This window comes from Mustela putorius, unplaced genomic scaffold, assembly GCF_011764305.1.
Source record: "Mustela putorius furo isolate JIRA1106 unplaced genomic scaffold, ASM1176430v1.1 tig00003846_pilon_pilon_pilon, whole genome shotgun sequence".
Taxonomy (NCBI): domain Eukaryota; kingdom Metazoa; phylum Chordata; class Mammalia; order Carnivora; family Mustelidae; genus Mustela; species Mustela putorius.
In genome coordinates, this window is record NW_025421999.1 from 614,777 (window position 1) to 632,865 (window position 18,089).

Sequence of the window (18,089 nt, forward strand, 5' to 3'; positions counted from 1 at the left end):
TTTAAACCCGAAGACACCTCCAGATTTAAAGTGAGGAAGTGGAGAGCAATTTACCATGCTAATGGATATTAGAAGAAAGCAGGAATGGCAATCCTTATATAAGATCAATTGGATTTTAAGCCAAAGACTAAAATAAGAGAAGAGGAAGAACACTATGTCATACTCAAAGGATCTGTCCAACAAGAAGATTTAACAATTTTATATATCTATACCCCTTATGTGGGAGCAGCCAACTATATAAACCAATTAATAACAAAATCAAAGAAACACATCAACAATAATACAATAATAGTAGGGGACTTTAACAATCCCCTCACTGAAATGGACAGATAATCTAAGCAAAAGATCAACATGGAAATAAAGATCAACAAGGCCTTAAACGGCACACTGGACCAGATGGGCATCACAGATACAGTCAGAACATTTCACCCCAAAGCAACAGAATACACATTCTTCTCTAGTGCACATGGAACATTCACCAGAATTGATCACATCTTGGGTCTAAATCAGGTCTCAACCAGTATCAAAAGATTGGGATCATTCCTTGCATATTTTCAGACCACAATGCTCTGAAGCTAGAACTCAATCACAAGAGGAAATTTGGAAAAAAACACAAACACATGGAGACTAAACAGCATCCTTCTAAAGAATGAATGGGTCAACCAGGAAATTAAAGAATTGAAAACAATTCATGGAAAAAAATGATAATGAAAACACAACGGTTCAAAACCTGTGGGACACAACAAAGGCAGTCCTGAGAGGAAAATATATAGGGGTACAAGCCTTTTTCAAGAAACAAGAACGGTCTCAGTTACACAATCTAACCCTACACTTACAAGAGCTGGAGAATGAATAAGAAAGAAACCCAAAACCCAACAGGAGAAGAGAAATCATAAAGATCAGAGCAGAAATCAATGAAATAGAAACCAAAAAAACAATAGAACAAATCAACGAAACTAGAAGCTGGTTCTTTGAAAGAATTAATAAAATTGATAAACCCCTGGCCAGAGTTACCAAAAAGAAAAGAGAAAGGAGCCAAATAAATAAAATCATGAATGAAAGAGGACAGATCACAAGTAACACCAAAGAAATACAGACAATTATAAGAACATACTATGAGCAACTCGATACCAACAAATATGACAATCTGGAAGAAATGGATGCATTCCTAGAGACATATAAACTACCACAACTGAACCAGGAAGAAATGCAAAGCCTGAACAGGCCCAAAACCAGTAAGGATTTGAAACAGTCATCAAAAATCTCCAAACAAACAAAAGCCCAGGGCCAGACGGCTTCCCAGGGGAATTCTACCAAACATTTAAAGAACTAATTACTATTCTCCTGAAACTGTTCCAAAAAATAGAAATGGAAGGAAAACTTCCAAACTCATTTTATGAGGCCAGGATCAACTTGATCCCAAAACCAGACAAGGAGCCCATCAAAAAAGAGAACTAGAGACCAATATCCTTGATGAACACAGATGTGAAAATTCTCACCAAAATACTAGCCAATAGGATTCAACAGTACATTAAAAGGATTATTCACCACGACCAAGTGGGATTTATTCCAGGGCTGCAAGGTTGGTTCAACATCCGCAAATCAATCAGTGTGATACAACACATCAATAAAAGAAAGAACAAGAACCATATGATACTCTCAATAGATGCTGAAAAAGCATTTGACAAAGTACAGCATCCCTTCCTGATCAAAACTCTTCAAAGTGTAGGGATAGAGGGCACATACCTCAATATCATCAAAGCCATCTATGAAAAACCCACCGCAAATATCATTCTCAATGGAGAAAAACTGAAAGCTTTTCCGCTAAGGTCAGGAACACGGCAGGGATGACCATTATCACCACTGCTATTCAACATAGTACTAGAAGTCCTGGCCTCAGCAATCAGACAACAAAAGGAAATTAAAGGCATCCAAATCGGCAAAGAAGAAGTCAAATTATCACTCTTCACAGATGATATGATACTATATGTGGAAAACCCAAAAGACTCCACTCCAAAACTGCTAGAACTTGAACAGGAATTCAGGAAAGTGTCAGGATATAAAATCAATGCACAGAAATCAGTTGCATTTCTCTACACCAACAACAAGACAGAAGAAAGAGAAAATAAGGAGTCCATCGCATTTACAATTGCACCCAAAACCATAAGATACCTAGGAATAAACCTAACCAGAGAGGCAAAGAATCTGTACTTAGAAAACTATAAAGTACTCATAAAAGAAATTGAGGAAGACACAAAGAAATGGAAAAATGTTCCATGCTCCTGGATTGTAAAAATAAATATTGCGAAAATGTCTATGCTACCTAAAGCGATGTACACATTTAATGCAATTCCTATCAAAGTACCATCCATATTTTTCAAAGAAATGAAACAAACAATCCTAAAATTTATATGGAACCAGAAAAGACCTCGAATAGCCAGAGGAATATTGAAAAAGAAACCCAAAGTTGGTGGCATCACAATTCCGGACATCAAGCTCTATTACAAAGCTGTCATCATCAAGACAGAATGGTACTGGCAAAAAAAAAACAGACACATAGATCAATGGAACAGAATAGAAAGCCCAGAAATAGACCCTCAACTCTATGGTCAACTCATCTTCGACAAAGCAGGAAAGAATGTCCAATGGAAAAAAGACAGTCTCTTCAATAAATGGAGTTGGGAAAACTGGAAAGCCCCATGCAGAAAAATGAAATTGGACCATTTCCTTACACCACAGATGAAAATAGACTCAAAATGGATGAAGGACCTCAATGTGAGAAAGGAATCCATCAAAATCCTTGAGGAGAACACAGGCAGCAACCTCTTCGACCTCAGCCACAGCAACATCTTCCTAGGAACATCGCCAAAGGCAAGGGAAACAAGGGCATAAATGAACGATTGGGATTTTGTCCAGATCAAAAGCTTTTGCACAGCAAAGGAAACAGTTAACAAAACCAAAAGACAACTGACAGAATGGGAGAAGATATTTGCAAAGGACATATGAGATAAAGGGCTAGTGTCCAAAATCTATAAAGAGCTTAGCAAACTCAACAGCCAAAGAACAAACAATCCAATCAAGAAATGGGCAGAGAATATGAACAGACATTTCTGCAGAGAAGACATACAGATGGCCAACAGACACAGAAAAAGTGCTCCATATCACTCGGCATCAGGGAAATACAAATCAAAACCACAATGAGATATCACCTCACACCAGTCAGAATGGCTAAAATCAACAAGTCAGGAAATGACTTGTGCTGGCAAGGATGTGGAGAAAGGGGAACCCTCCTACACTGTTGGTGAGAATGCAAGATGATTCAACCACTCTGGAAAACAGCATGGAGGTTCCTCAAAATGTTGAAAATAGAACTACCCTATGACCCAGCCATTGCACTACTGGGTATTTTCCCTAAAGATACAAATGTAGTGATCCGAAGGGGCACGTGCACCCGAATGTTTATAGCAGCAATGTCCACAATAGCCAAACTATGGAAAGAACCTAGATGTCCATCAACAGATGAATGGATCAAGAAGATGTGGTATATATACACAATGGAATACTATGCAGCCATCAAAAAATGAAATATTGGGGCGCCTGGGTGGCTCAGTGGGTTAAAGCCTCTGCCTTCGGCTCAGGTCATGATCCCAGGGTCCTGGGATCGAGCCCCACATCGGGTTCTCTGCTCTGCGGGGAGCCTGCTTCCTCCTCTCTCTCTGCCTGTCTCTCTGCCTACTTGTGATCTCTGTCTGTCAAATAAAAAAATAAAATCTTTAAAAAAAAAAAAAAAGAAATGAAATCTTGCCAATTGCAATGACATGGATGGAACTAGAGGGTATCATGCTTAGCAAAATAAGTCAAATGGAGAAAGACAACTATCATATGATCTCCCTGATATGAGGAAGTGGATATGCAACATGAGGGGTTAAGGGGGTAGGAGAAGAACAAATGGAACAAGTGGGATTGGGAGGGAGACAAACCAAAAGTGACTCTTAATCTCATAAAACAAACTGAGGGTTGCTGAGGGGAGGGGCGTTGGGGGATGGGGGGGTGGGGTTATGGACGTTGGCGAGGGTATGTGCTATGGTGAGTGCTGTGAAGTGTGTAAACCTGGTGATTCACATACCTGTAGACCAGGGATAAAAATATATGTTTATAAAAAATTTAAAGAAAATCAAACAAACAAACAAACAAAATACATGGTTGATCCCTATTATTCATAGATTCTGTATTTATGAATTTGCCTATTTGCTAAAATTAACCTGTAACCCCAATCAATACCTACAGCAATTTTGTGCTCATTCAGAGAAATGTACATACAAAGAATGGTGAAAAATTTGACTTGTCCAAGATGTGTGTTTCCAGCTGAAGTTGAACAAAGTGATACACTGCATTCTTGTTTCAGGTCTCATGCTGTAAACACCTGTCTTTATGCAATATATTTACTGCCATGTTCTTCCTCATTCTTTTGGCTTTTTTGGTAACTTTTCTTTTAAAAATTACCCCCAAGCATGGTGCTGAAGTGTTGTCTGGTGTTCCTAAGTGCAAGAAGGCTGTGATGTGCCTCATGGAGAAAATAAAAGTGTTAAATAGGATTTGTTTGGCATGAGTTATAGTGCTATTGGCTGTGAGTTCAATGTTAATGAATCTACCATACATATTAAGTAAGGTGCTTTTAAACAGAAGCAAACATAAAACATGGTTATGTACAGGTCATCTGATGAAAATATTCTGACCAGAGAGTCCCAGGTACCTAACTCTGTAATTTGTTCCTGTAACAATGGTTTGGATTTGCTAACTCAGTGTTCATGTTGACATTACAGAAAATTACTACAAATAAAAATCAATTGTATATAACACATAGAAGAGACAGAATATATAAAAACACTACTGACAGCAAATATTACCTCTAAGTATATTATAATTAATAAAATCTGGATGTTACTATATCTTATTTTATTTAAAGTTTAGTATATTCTATTTGAGAGGTTACTAAACATCACTGATGGCTTGACTTTATGAAATCATATTATATTATATGTATGGTCCATAATTCATTTTATTATTTGTCTTAATTCTTAGCTATTTTGGACATTTATTATTATTTACTGTTATAAACACAGTTACAAAGAAACTCTTGTACATAAATCTTGGTGCCTATTCCTGATCATCCTTTTTCACCCCCGATCATCTCCTTAGGACAAATTAAAGCTTTGCAATTAGTTTAAGGTTCTTGATATATTTTCCTTTTCAAAAAGTTGAAGTCATCTTGAACTTAGACCGTTAATACATAAGTACCTCTTCTATACTACCTGTGCCAGCACTGAATATACGATATAGCTTGTTTTTAACCTAAAAAACTTGTGTTGTTTTATGTGCATTTCTTATGTTACTGATGAGGTTGCCTATTTTGGAATATTTTTCTCCTGAGAATGTCTGTTCATCTACCATTTGCCTATTATTAATCATCACTAATCATTTCTTTTTTCTTTTTAAAGATTTTATTTATGTATTTGACAGACAGAGATCACAAGTAGGCAGAGAGGCAGGCAGAGGGAGAGGAAGGGAAGCAGGCTTCCTGTTAACCAGAGAGCCTGATGCGGGGCTTGATCCCAGGACCCTGGGATCATGACCTGATCTGCAGGCAGAGGCTTTAACCCACTGAGCCACCCAGGCACCCCTGTCACTGATCATTTCGAATGAATTTCTAAGCAAGTTGGGATATCGACTGATACAATAAATAGAAATGTTTGAGGTAATTCACTTTCTTCTAAAGATCACCTATTCAGTATGGTTTATAGTGGTAAAAGATAGATGGACAAACACAAATTAATTCAAAACATGTCCAAACTACCATGAAATAGATAACTGAAGAAAAGTGATATATTTAAAACAGGGGATACAAATGTACAACTCAGAATACATTAAAAAAAAATTCACCGCGATCAAGTGGGATCTATGCCTGGGATGTAAGAGTAGTTCAGTATTTGCAAACCAATCAATATAATACATCACATCAACAAAAGAAAGGATAAAAACCATAATCATTTTAATAGATGCATAAAGAGTGTTTTAGAAAGTATAACATGCATTCATGATAAAACCCCTCAACACAGTAGGATTAGAGGGACCATACCTCAACATAATAAAAGGCTGTATATGAAAAAGCCACAGTTACCATCATACTCAATGTTGAAAAATGGAGAGCTTTTCCACTAAGATCAGGAATGAGATAAAAATTCCACTCTCACAACTTTTATTCAACATAGTACTGGAAGTCCTAGCATGACAATCAGGCAAAAAAAATAAATAAGAGGCATCCAGTTTGAAAGGAAGAAGTGAAACTTTCACTATTTGCAGATGTTAGGATGCTATATAGATATCATATAAAGAAGACTGTAAAGACTCCACCATAAAACTATTAGAACTGATCAATGAATTCAGTAAGGTTGCAGGATATATAACAAATATACAGACATCTGTTGTATTACTATACATTAATAATGAAGTGGCAGAAATAGAAATTAAGAAAGCATTCTTAGTTATATTTGCACCAAAATAATAAAATACATAGGAATAAATTTAAGGAGATGAAAGACTTACATTCTGAAAACCACAGAACACTGCTGAAAAAAATTCAAGATGATATAAAACAATGGAAAGCCATTCCATGCTCATGGTTTTCAAGAATGAATATTGTTAAAATGTCTATTCTACCCAAAGCAATCTTCACATTTAATGCAATTCCTATGAAAACACCACTGCCATTTTTCAGAAAGCTAAAAAAAGAGTCTTAAAATTTGTATGGAACCACAAAAGACCCTGAATAGTCAAAGCAATCTTGAAAAAGAAGACCAAAACTTGAGAAATCACAATCTCTGATTTCAAGATATACCACAAAGCTATAGTAATCAAAACAGTTTGGAATTGGTACAAAAACAGACACATAGATCAATGAAACAGAAAACAGATTTCAGAAATAAACCCAGGATTATACAGTCAACTAATCTTTGATGAATGAGGCAAGAATATGTAATTGGAAAAAGTCTCTTCAACAAATGGTGCTGGGAAACCTGGACAGCTACATGCAAAATAATGAAACTGGACCACTATCTTATACCATATACAAAAATAAACTTAAAATGGACCAATTATCTAAATTTGAAGCCCAAAACCATAAAAATCCTAGAAGAGAACATAGATAGTAATTTCTCTGAAATTGGCTACAGCAAGATTTCTCCGGATACATCCTCTGAGGTGAGAGAAACAAAAATAAAAATTTACTATAAAAACCTTTGCACAGCAAAGGAAATAGTCAAGACAACTAAAAGACCATATACAGAATGGGAGAAGATATTTGCAAATGATATATCTAATAAAGGTGTAGTATCAAAAATATATAAAGAACTGGTACAACTCAATACCCACAAAACAAATAATCCAATTAAAAATGGGCAGAAGACATGAACAGACATCTTTCCAAGGAAGACATCCAGATGGCCCACAGACACATGAAAAGATGCTCAACATTACTTATCATCAGGGAAATGCAAATCCAAACCACAATGAGATATCACCTCACATCTGTCAGAATGGCTAAAATAAGAACACAAGAAACAATAAGCATTGATGAGGATGTGGAGAAAAAGGAACCCCCATGCACTGTTGGTGGGAAAGCAAGCTAATTCAATCATGTGGAATATAGTTCAGAGGCTCCTCAAAAAATTAAAAGTAGTATTACCATATGGTTCAGTAATTCCACAACTGGGTATTTACCCAAAGCATATGAAAACACTGACTTGAAAAGATATGTGCACCCCTTTGTTTATAGCAGCATTATTTATAATACTTAAATTATTAATGTGTCCATCAGGTGTCTATCAATAGATGAATGGATAAAGAAGAAGTGGTATACATACAAAAATATATAAGTATTGGAATATATAGTCTAACACACACACACACACACACACATACACACGCAATGAGTTATTACTCAGCCATAAAAAAGAATTAGATCTGTGAAGTGTGTAAACCTGGTGATTCACAGACCTGTACCCCTGGGGATAAAAATATATGTTTATAAAAAATAAAAAATTATATAAAAAAAAGAATTAGATCTTGCCATTTGCAATAGCATGAATGAATCTAGAGAGTATAATACTAAGTGCAATAAGTCAGAGAAAGAGAAACACCACATAATTTCAATTATATGTGGAATTTAAGAAACAAATCAAAGAAAAAAGAGAAATTAAAAAAAAAGAATTGATTCTTAACTATAGGGAACTAACTGATGGTTACCAGAGGGACTTGGGTGGGGAGACAGGTGATGCAGGTGATGGTGATTAAGAATACACGTCTACTGATGGGCACTGATAATGTATAAAATTGCTGAATCACTATATTGTACACCTAAACCTAGTGTAACACTATTATGTTAATTATACTGAATTTAAAATTCTTAAAAATGTGTAACTCAGAGACGAGAAGTACTTATACTATACTATTAGAGTTAAATAAACATGTGTTTAGTTAATGACCATATCTTTCAAGAAGGGTGGGCAAGGAAAATATTTATTCTTTTTTTAAAGAAGATTTTATTTATTTATTTGACACAGAGAGAGAGATTACAAGTAGGCAGAGAGAGAGGGGGAAGCAGGATCCCCACTGAGCAGAGAGCCTGATGTGGGGCTCAATCCTAGGACCCTGAGACCATGACCTGAGCCAAACGCAGAGGCTTAACCCACTGAGCCACCCAGGTGCCCCAGAAATATTTATTCTTTGACCATCATCATAGAGTGTGTTATTCCTTGCTAAGGACACATAGAAGGAATAGGCAATTGAATGAAACCTTAAATCCTAAGAATACCATTTTTAATATAGTTAACAGTTTACTATAGTTTTTCATTGGGTGTTTCCAGTTATAATAATTAACATTCTATCAGAATATAGAATTTACCAAGGTTTATGTCGTTTTCTCAGTTTATCTTATATTTATGAATAAAAATTTATTTTATATCTTTTTCAATTGCATTCTTGTTATTATTCTCAGTGCTGTTATATTGACAAGAACAATGAATACAGAGGATACCCAAAAGCTTAACCCTTGTTAATTGTGTGACATTCAGCACTTTACTTAATCTTTCTGAGACTCAGTCTCCTTTTGTATAAAATCATGGTTAACAGAGAACTTGGCTTTTAGTTAAGCTCTTTATAAATGGTAGTAGTTATTATTATCACTATTAGGTATTAGAAAAAAAGCACAATTAAATGAAAAAGCAATAGCTAACATAAACATTAGCTACATCTTGCTACAAATGCAAACAGGATCCATTTATTTAAAATGCACATAAAAGAAATGCTTTATTATCATTTTATTAGTTATTATAATAATATTCAAAATTTATACCTTTATTTTTCCCTAGACATTTACTATTAATTATTCAGAATATTCAGTTAAAAGTATAAGTTTTTTCTTTTCTTCCATGTTTATATATGCTTAGGACAAAGATATCCTAGGATATTAGAAATTTTATAACTGATTACTGAATTCGGAACAATGATTCTTCCATCAAAGCTTACAGATATCATTTAAAGTAAGATGAGACTTTGTGATCATGTTTTTAGAGTGTTATTTCTAAAAGACGACAAGATGGAAAAAAGTTTAAAAAAAAGTAAAGAAAATAAACTTAATGACATCACATATTATTTCAGAAAGCTTTGCCATTTAATGAGCAGATTTTGACCTTCACTTTAAAAATGGGACCAAACAAGTATAAAAAAACCTGAGATAAATCATCTGGAATTAATATTTTCCTGATAGCTTGAATGATAAACTATTATTTATATAATACCTTTCTCCTCAGGCATTTCCACATTGAATATTTAATTTTGTTAGCATAATCATCCTGAGGGATAAATGGGCTAAATATTGACTGTGTGTATTTTACAATTAAGAAACATTACTGTTGAAACAGGGAACTGATAGCTTAAATGGCCAATGATCCTACAAGTAGGTAGCAACAAAGTTGAAACTCAGGTATGTATCTCAAGATTCTCATCCTTGAACATATTTCTAGCATGTATTTCTTTCAGATATATCCTTATCAGAATCCTCTGCCACAGAGCTATCAGCTTCCAATAGGGTCAGAGTTTTTTGTTACTATTTCAGGGAATTAACTTAAAAAAATAACAACTCTATTCTGACTGTTTTTCATGGAAATGTGTTTAAGCTGTTTGGGTCATAAAGAATTGGAACAAGTAAATATTGTATTTGCTGTTTACTAATTTACCTAATTAACTTGTAGAATCCAAATTCCAGAAAAGGACCTCAGTTAAATTCAATAAATCACACTAGCAGTATAGTCCCCTACAACTTGGTCCTTGTGTTCAAACCATATTTAAAATGTGTAAAAAGTGGAGAATAGAGGTACTGCTCAGGTACCTCTGATATAGTTCTTTACTCTCCCCAAATCCCTAATCCCTAGATTCCTAAACCAGTCTCATCCTTGTCAATGAATCCATCAGAAGGACTAGTAGCAGTTAAAACTGCAGTAATGGTAACCATGCTGATTACCAGATTCCACCAATTTTTCCTAGAGGTATAATCAATCTCCACTCAGCATGAGACATCCCTTCTTTTGACTCTGCTGTAGCAGCAGAGAGCTGCTTCTTTCCTCATTTCTGTTAGTTTTCCCTCTTCTTTACTCTCCCTTCTCCACCTTGACAATGCTACTTAACATCAGTCCCTTAAACTTTTGCATTGACTATATCCCTGTGCTTTATTTCAGAGTCACTCAAATTGCAACAATTGATGTATGAATATTCAATTTTAACTAATGAGCTTGAATCCAGAATGAGATAAAACTGAGCAACATTCCCACAAATCCCATTTCCTGACATTAAATCAAAAACATACTGATAGCAATGATAGCAGCGACAAGTACTTAGTGAAAATTTTAATTCAGGATGTGCTCAGGACAGGTTAAGATTCAATGATTTACAAACTAGGGCAATACTGATAGCAACTATGGAAAGATCACCCTGAATGCTTACATGGCATATAATATGCTCAGTGGGTGTTTTTTATTTTTAATAGTAGAATGTACCTATCCACCCTGAAGACTAAAAGACACTTTGATAAAATCCTTAAGTAACATATGACTTGTTGAAAAATAATTATTTACAATGACATCAGATCGATTCTGAGAGCAAATATTTATACAATGCATTTGATCATTTTAACTAAGCACATGGGAAAACACTGATCTTTCAGATTAACTGTAATCCTTCTCTTACTTTCTACAAGTCATTATACATTTTAAAAATATGAATGACCAGCTTTCTAAAAATGTTTTGTTGAAGCATGCATACATTGTACATATAGGTTACCAGCTGAATGAATTTTCACAAAATAAATACATCCATGTAAACAGGATCCGGATCAAGAAACAGAACATTATCAGCACTCCAGAACCCCTCGCAAACTTTGTCATTAACTCACACCAAGAGTAACCATTGTAGGGGCACCAGGGTGGCTCAGTGGGTTAAGCCTCTGCCTTCAGCTCAGGTCATGATCTTAAGGATCCTGAGATGGAGCCCCACATTGGGCTCTGCTCATCAGGGAGCCTGCTTTCCCCTCTATCTCTGCCTGCCTCTCTGCCTACTTCTGATCTCTCTGTCAAATAAGTAAATAAAATATTAAAAAAAAAAAGGAGTGACCATTGTAATTATTTTTAACACCATACATCTGTTTTGCCCTAAATAGCCACTTTTAACGACTGAGCCACCCAGGTGCCCCCCCTAAATAGCCACTTTTAAAGAATACTTTTTTCTTTTAAAGATTTTTATTTATTTATTTGACAGAGATCACAAGTAGGCAGAGAGGCAGGCAGAGAGAGAGAGAGGAGGAAGCAGGCTCCCTGCTGAGCAGAGAGCCCGATGCGGGACTCGATCCCAGGACCCTGAGATCATGACCTGAGCCGAAGGCAGCAGATTAACCCACTGAGCCACCCAGGCGCCCCTAAAGAATACTTTTTAAAGGCCTGGTTTTCTCCTTGTTGTTTAATGTGTGAGAAATTGAAAATCAAGTATCTGCAAATATACTTTGGCTAATTTAAGTACCCAGAAAGTTTCACTATTGGGCTAGATAAACATAGGATCTAAGATCAGGTTGATGTTTAATAAACATTCACAACACTGAATTTACAACAGCCTTATCATGGTAGATTTTGCCCTGAGAAAGCAGACTAATGACATTACACATTATTTAAGAAAGTATCATGCCAGGATGCATCTATAAAAGTGGAAACCTTTATATTGTAATGTAAGACAGTATAGGATCAAGAACCAAACTAAAAAGTTCACGTAAGTACTATTGTAGAAGATGTAAGTGAAAAACCACTGAAAGTCAAAACAACTGGGAAAGCTTTATATGGAGGCGTGAGATTTCAAGTGGATCTTTAAAAGGATATACACAGGGCTCATAAGGACTGAGAGAAGAGGGTGGTATTTCTGTTCGGAAAAAGCATAGGAGCCTAGGCTCTGAGACATGAGGGACAAGGATGTGGAGACAGATAAGATGGGCACATAATTACTAACAGAAAAAGATTCTGGGATGTAAAAGGTAAGGTATTCTGAGAAATGCCTATGTAAGTCTGTAAAAAATTGTTGACTTACATTGAAACATTTTACTCAAATCCAAATGGCCTGGTCTCTGTTTTCTTTCACTGCTACCTGAAGATACTTTTTCAACAGTTTTCTCTAGAAATAAACATTAAATAGAGTGTTTATATATTATGAATTGACAACTCTGGTTGGTAATGACTAGATTATTGACCAGCAAAAAAAGAAAAAAAAAACAAAAAACAAACAAACAAAAATACACACAAACACACAAAACAGGACTTTCTTTCCTAAATCCTTTTAATGTTTTAGGTTGAAAATTCATTTTTATGCACATTTTGGACCTTCTATTGCTTCTGTTATTTTAAAGAAATTGACTGTTAGAAAAATATGGGTAACTTGGTGTGGGTGAGGCAGAAAGAAATATAACAAACTGGAAAATTCATGAATGTGAATCCTTAAAATTTAATATTCTTTTAAATTTTATAAGATATTTAAGAATGTCAATATGACAGAATATAATTCATTCAGTAAAAATTATTTATTTTATGGTATATATGAAAAAGTCCAAAAGAAGCCAAACTATTTTAACTACTTTTGTAAAACTGACATAGTAGTATGATGTATACTCGGGGTTTTTTGGTTTGTTTTTTAAGGATTTATTTATTTGAGGCAGAGAGAGGGTGCATGAGTGGGGGGAGGGGCAGAGGAAGAGAAACTTCTGGTCGACTTCCCACTGAGTATGGAGCCTGATGTGGGTCTTGATCCTAAAACCCATGAGATCACAATGTAAGTCAAAACAAAGAGTTGACACCCAACTGACTTAGCCAACCAGGCATCACTGTACTCAGTTTTATACTCAGACTGCTAACATTTATGCAAGGTTAATTCTATGGATATTTTATCACATTGGTGTATTATCATTCTGTGCTTCTAAAAAGTCAGATTATAATTCAAAGTTTAAATCTGCTAGAAAATCCTACAGTTTGCAGGGAGGGGTGTAGGGAGAGGGTGGTGGGGTGATGGATATTGGGGAGGGTATGTGCTATGGTGAGTGCTGTGAAGTGTGTAAACCTGGCGATTCACAGACCTGTACCCCTGGGGTTAATAATATATGTTTATTAAAAAATTTAAGGGGCACCTGGGTGGCTCAGTGGGTTGAGCCGCTGCCTTCGGCTCAGGTCATGATCTCAGGGTCCTGGGATCGAGTCCCACATCGGGCTCTCTGCTCAGCAGGGAGCCTGCTTCCCTCTCTCTCTCTGCCTGCCTCTCAGTCTACTTGTGATCTCTCTCTGTAAAATGAATAAATAAAATCTTAAAAAAAAATTAAAAAATATGTTAAAAAAAGAGAAAATCCTACAGTTTAATACTTTCTCGGATCTTCGGCTTTACGAGTCACTGTATATTTATTGCTCTAAAAAATAGTAGAATTTTTTTCCCCTAACTCAAAAATTTTCAATAAAACTAACACCAACAATCTAGAAGTGCTTTTTTTTTTTCAGGAATTTAGAACAAGAGATGGATGTTTCAGTAGTTAGTTACATATAACTTGAGAAAGTTGACTGCCATTAGTTCCTAACAGATTTTAATCCTTACTGTTCACCATAATCCTTTATGGTTTGATGGCCTCCATAAGTTTAGATCCCATCCATTATTAGCTTGATAGCTTCCAATTTTAGCTTTCTTTTTGAAAGAAGTAAAAATATAGACCAGGAAATATTGTTCTGGTATCCTCTTTATTCTGACTTACCTTGTTTTCCCCCTTGTATTTAGAGTACACAGTAATTTTAGGGCTGCAATTCTCTGTCAATTTCCCATGTCATATTTTGAAATATGCCTGTTATACTACAATGATATGCAATGATTCAATTTAATAGACATTTATTGAGCATTTACTTCTCTCTGAGATGCTACGCTAGCACCGAGACTATAGGGACAAATCCAGGACATACAGAGAGAAACAAACAATGGAAAAAAACTATGAATGTGGTATGTACCATATTACTAATAAGGCTGAAGTGTTGCTGTGACACAAAGAAAGGAGAGGGTAATTCTGTCAAAGTGGGGCTGCAGAGACTATAGACCATGACACAGAGGACATAGTAACATTTACACTCCAATAAATCTTTTATTTAGTTAGCATTTACTCCAATATGAGCATAAATCCCTGTTGTGTATTTTAGACTACAAAGGAAGCAAAAATGGAGCTGAAAAATATGTAATAAATTAACTCCAAAGTCTGCAAACCTTCCGCGATTCTCCAATCTAGTTATGTGGTCATGGACAATTCCTTCATCATTCTGGGCCTCAGTTTCTTGAACTTTAAAATAATGAATCTGGATGAATTGCCATCATGGATCCTTTTTAGCAGGGATGAGATGATGTCTAAAGCTTCTGCCAGCTCTGGAATTTTGGAAAATATTTTGGCTTTTTCTTGCTATTGTTCCCCCAATAGTTTTTTACTCTATTATTTTACATTTTCCTTTTTCTTTATTTCATGCATTTTTCCTTATAGTATTTCCTCTATTCTGAACTTTTTATAAAGAAGTCAGAGTAGAGGGGCACCTGGGTGGCTCAGTGGGTTAAAGCCTCTGCTTTCGGCTCAGGTCATGATCCCAGGGTCCTGGGATCGAGCCCCGCATCTGGCTCCCTGCCCAGCAGGGAGCCTGCTTCCCTTTCTCTCTCTCTGACTGCCTCTCTGCCCACTTGTGATCTCTATCAAATAAATAAATAAATAAATAAAATCTTAAAAAAAAAAAAAGAAGTCAGAGTAGATAAATAACTGATCAGAGTTACTAATATTACATGGAAAGATGGCAGATATCGAAAGGTACAGCTGGTCAAGAAAATTTATAATAATTGATTTAATTCATAAGAAATTAACACTGTTTAAAGGACATTTAACAGCTTTTCACTGAAGTGAAACCCGTTTCATATTTATGTGAAACCTTAGGATTAATAGTGCTTTCAAATACAGTAAAGTAATTTTTCCCTGTTGAGTGAACAGATTTAATTAAACTTTATTAGTAACTCTTTTGGTTTAATCCCTAGAGCCAATCCATAAAACACTAGAGGTTTTAAATCAAACTGTAATCTTTAAAGCTCAAAGTTAAAGTGATAGCCACAGTGGCTATCCTTTATACAATATATATCTCTGTATCCTTTATACAATATATATCTCTGTATCTATTATATATAGTTATGCTCACAAAATACACACACACATAATCTTGAAAACTATTCATTAGGGGAAAGGTAACTGTGGTTTATCAAAAGTATTCTAGGGGTGCCTGGGTGGCTCAGTAGATTAAGCATCTGCCTTCGGCTCAGGTCATGATCCCAGGGTCCTGGGATTGAGTTCCACATGGGGCTCTCTGCTCAGTGGAGAGTGTGCCTCTCATTCTCCCTGTGCCTTTCCCCACTGCTCATACTCTCTCTCATTCTCTCAAATAACCAGTAAAATCTTAAGAGTATTTTAAAGGCATCAGAGTTTCTAAAGCAATCATTTTTCTTCTCTCTCTAAAGACTCATTGGTATTTCAAACATGAATGAGAGGACCTGCCGATTTATAATTTAGCCAAAAATGAAACGACCAGAGCAATTTTATTTTATTAATTTCACTGGTAATAAAATGACACTGTAGTGTTTGATGCTGAGTTTTGTTAAGGATATGAGAATGTCTGTTTAGAAGAACGTTAGGTACTCTACTCCCTAACCCTGACTGCTTGCTTCCCCTCTCCTGGCAATAACTAAATAGATAAATAAGTGAAGCCAAACCAAAACAAAACCACTGTATCTTTCTTTAGGCAATGCCTCATAAACTTTTCTTACCAGGTACCCTAAACGGAAAAGAAGATTGATCACTCACCCTTGGGGATCAACTGCAAGTGTGAAATTTCTTTGAAGTCATCTGTTTCATTTTTTAAAAATTCATGTGGATTTTGAATTCTGTTTCATAACATATATCTGTTTTAATGTGAAGATGATGTTTTCCCCCAATATCTTTGAGTTAACAGAGGTCTAGGAAAATATGCTAAAATATGTATAAATGCTATAATTTATATGGTAAAATATGCTAAGTTTATACCACAGTTTTGCACATTCAAAGATACACAGAATTTTAGAAGGTTAGCTAAAAAATAAACACAATTATAAAATAAATTTATCCACAGATCACACATATTTAAGGCATTTTAGGCATTTTAAGGCATTTAAGGCATTTATTTGTCAGTCAATTTGAGGCCTATAACTCTACTACTTAACTGAAATAAATTTAATTGTGATACCAGACAGAAAAGTTCTTTATGTTATCAAAATTGATATATGGTTTACAAAAATAAAAAACATATAAAAAGTTATTAGTAGTCAAACAATTGTTCTCTAAATATAAGTTATAGGGGCACCTGGATGACTCAGTTGGTTATACACTCGACTATTGATTACAGCACATGTCATAAACTCAGGGTCATGAGATCTAGCCTTGTGTTGCTCTCCACGCTCTTTGGGAAGTCAGTCTGAGATTCCTCTCCCTCTGCCCCTCCCCCTGCTCACTCTCTTTCTCCTTCTCTCTCTCAAATAATCTCAAAAAAATAAATATGACATATAATTCAATCATTAATTTATTTCATCTTATTGATAACCCTCTAGTTTTAAAAGAAAGGTACTTTTTGTACTTTTGAAGGCGATCATTTCACATCAAGACAGTTCATTATCAAATAATATTGATTATATAGTACTGACCAATTTGTGTTTTTCCTGGTTGACTATATACAGTACTAGAGGTGACAGAATGTGATTCAAACAAGACCGAACTGTATATTAACCTAACAAGTTAGACTCAAATATCAAGGAAAAGTATTTAACTATAAATGAGAGGTAATTGGCTTGACCCTTCACCCTGTTTTTTTCCCCCCTGTAGACCAAATTCTAGAGTAATTCTTCCTAGGGCTTTAGTAGCAAAATATTCTTTAAAAATGAATTCTAAACAGGGATTTGACAAATGATAGTCAGTTGTCTTAGAGGACAGGGCAGGTGAGATTTCTAGGCATAGGATGCAGCATGAAATGATATACAGAGATAGGATTATCAGAAAGGAATAAAAAGGCTCAAGAGAATACATATCTCAGCACACTGAAATGAGAACTAGGGAGGAAATGAAAGATGGATGGAAGCAGGTGGAATATGCTTAAGAATTTGAGTTGAGACTGAATTTCATAGGGAAAGAAAAAAGAACTAGTCAAAATAACGAGAGTAGGAATGGCTATGGTCCTAATAGTAAGATAGGAAGAGGATTTCTGGCAACAATCTTTTGAAAACACTGGCAGGAAAAATACAAAAAAGCAGAAATAATCAAGATACAACAGAGACATTTTTCTCTTGACAGAGATGGGGAGAAAGAAGTTGGTGACAGTATAAAATAAAAATATGAAAGTATTTATCAAAAGCCCAGACACAGGAAACAAACA

The 18,089-nt window shown here is 35.3% G+C and overlaps 1 protein-coding gene across 7 annotated transcripts in view; it reads right to left on the minus strand.

Moving 5' to 3' along the window:
* The window catches only part of DIAPH2 (diaphanous related formin 2), a 980,096-nt gene that overhangs the window by 434,814 nt on the left and 527,193 nt on the right, over positions 1–18,089 (minus strand). The window contains exon 24 of one of the 7 annotated variants that reach the window (XM_013047537.2): positions 12,038–12,762. The exons of the other annotated variants lie outside the window; for them this stretch is intronic. Coding sequence (XP_012902991.1) covers positions 12,647–12,762 — 116 coding nt within the window. The 3' untranslated portion in view covers positions 12,038–12,646. Of the gene's footprint in view, positions 1–12,037; positions 12,763–18,089 lie in introns of those variants that run through there. 7 annotated transcript variants of the gene reach the window in all.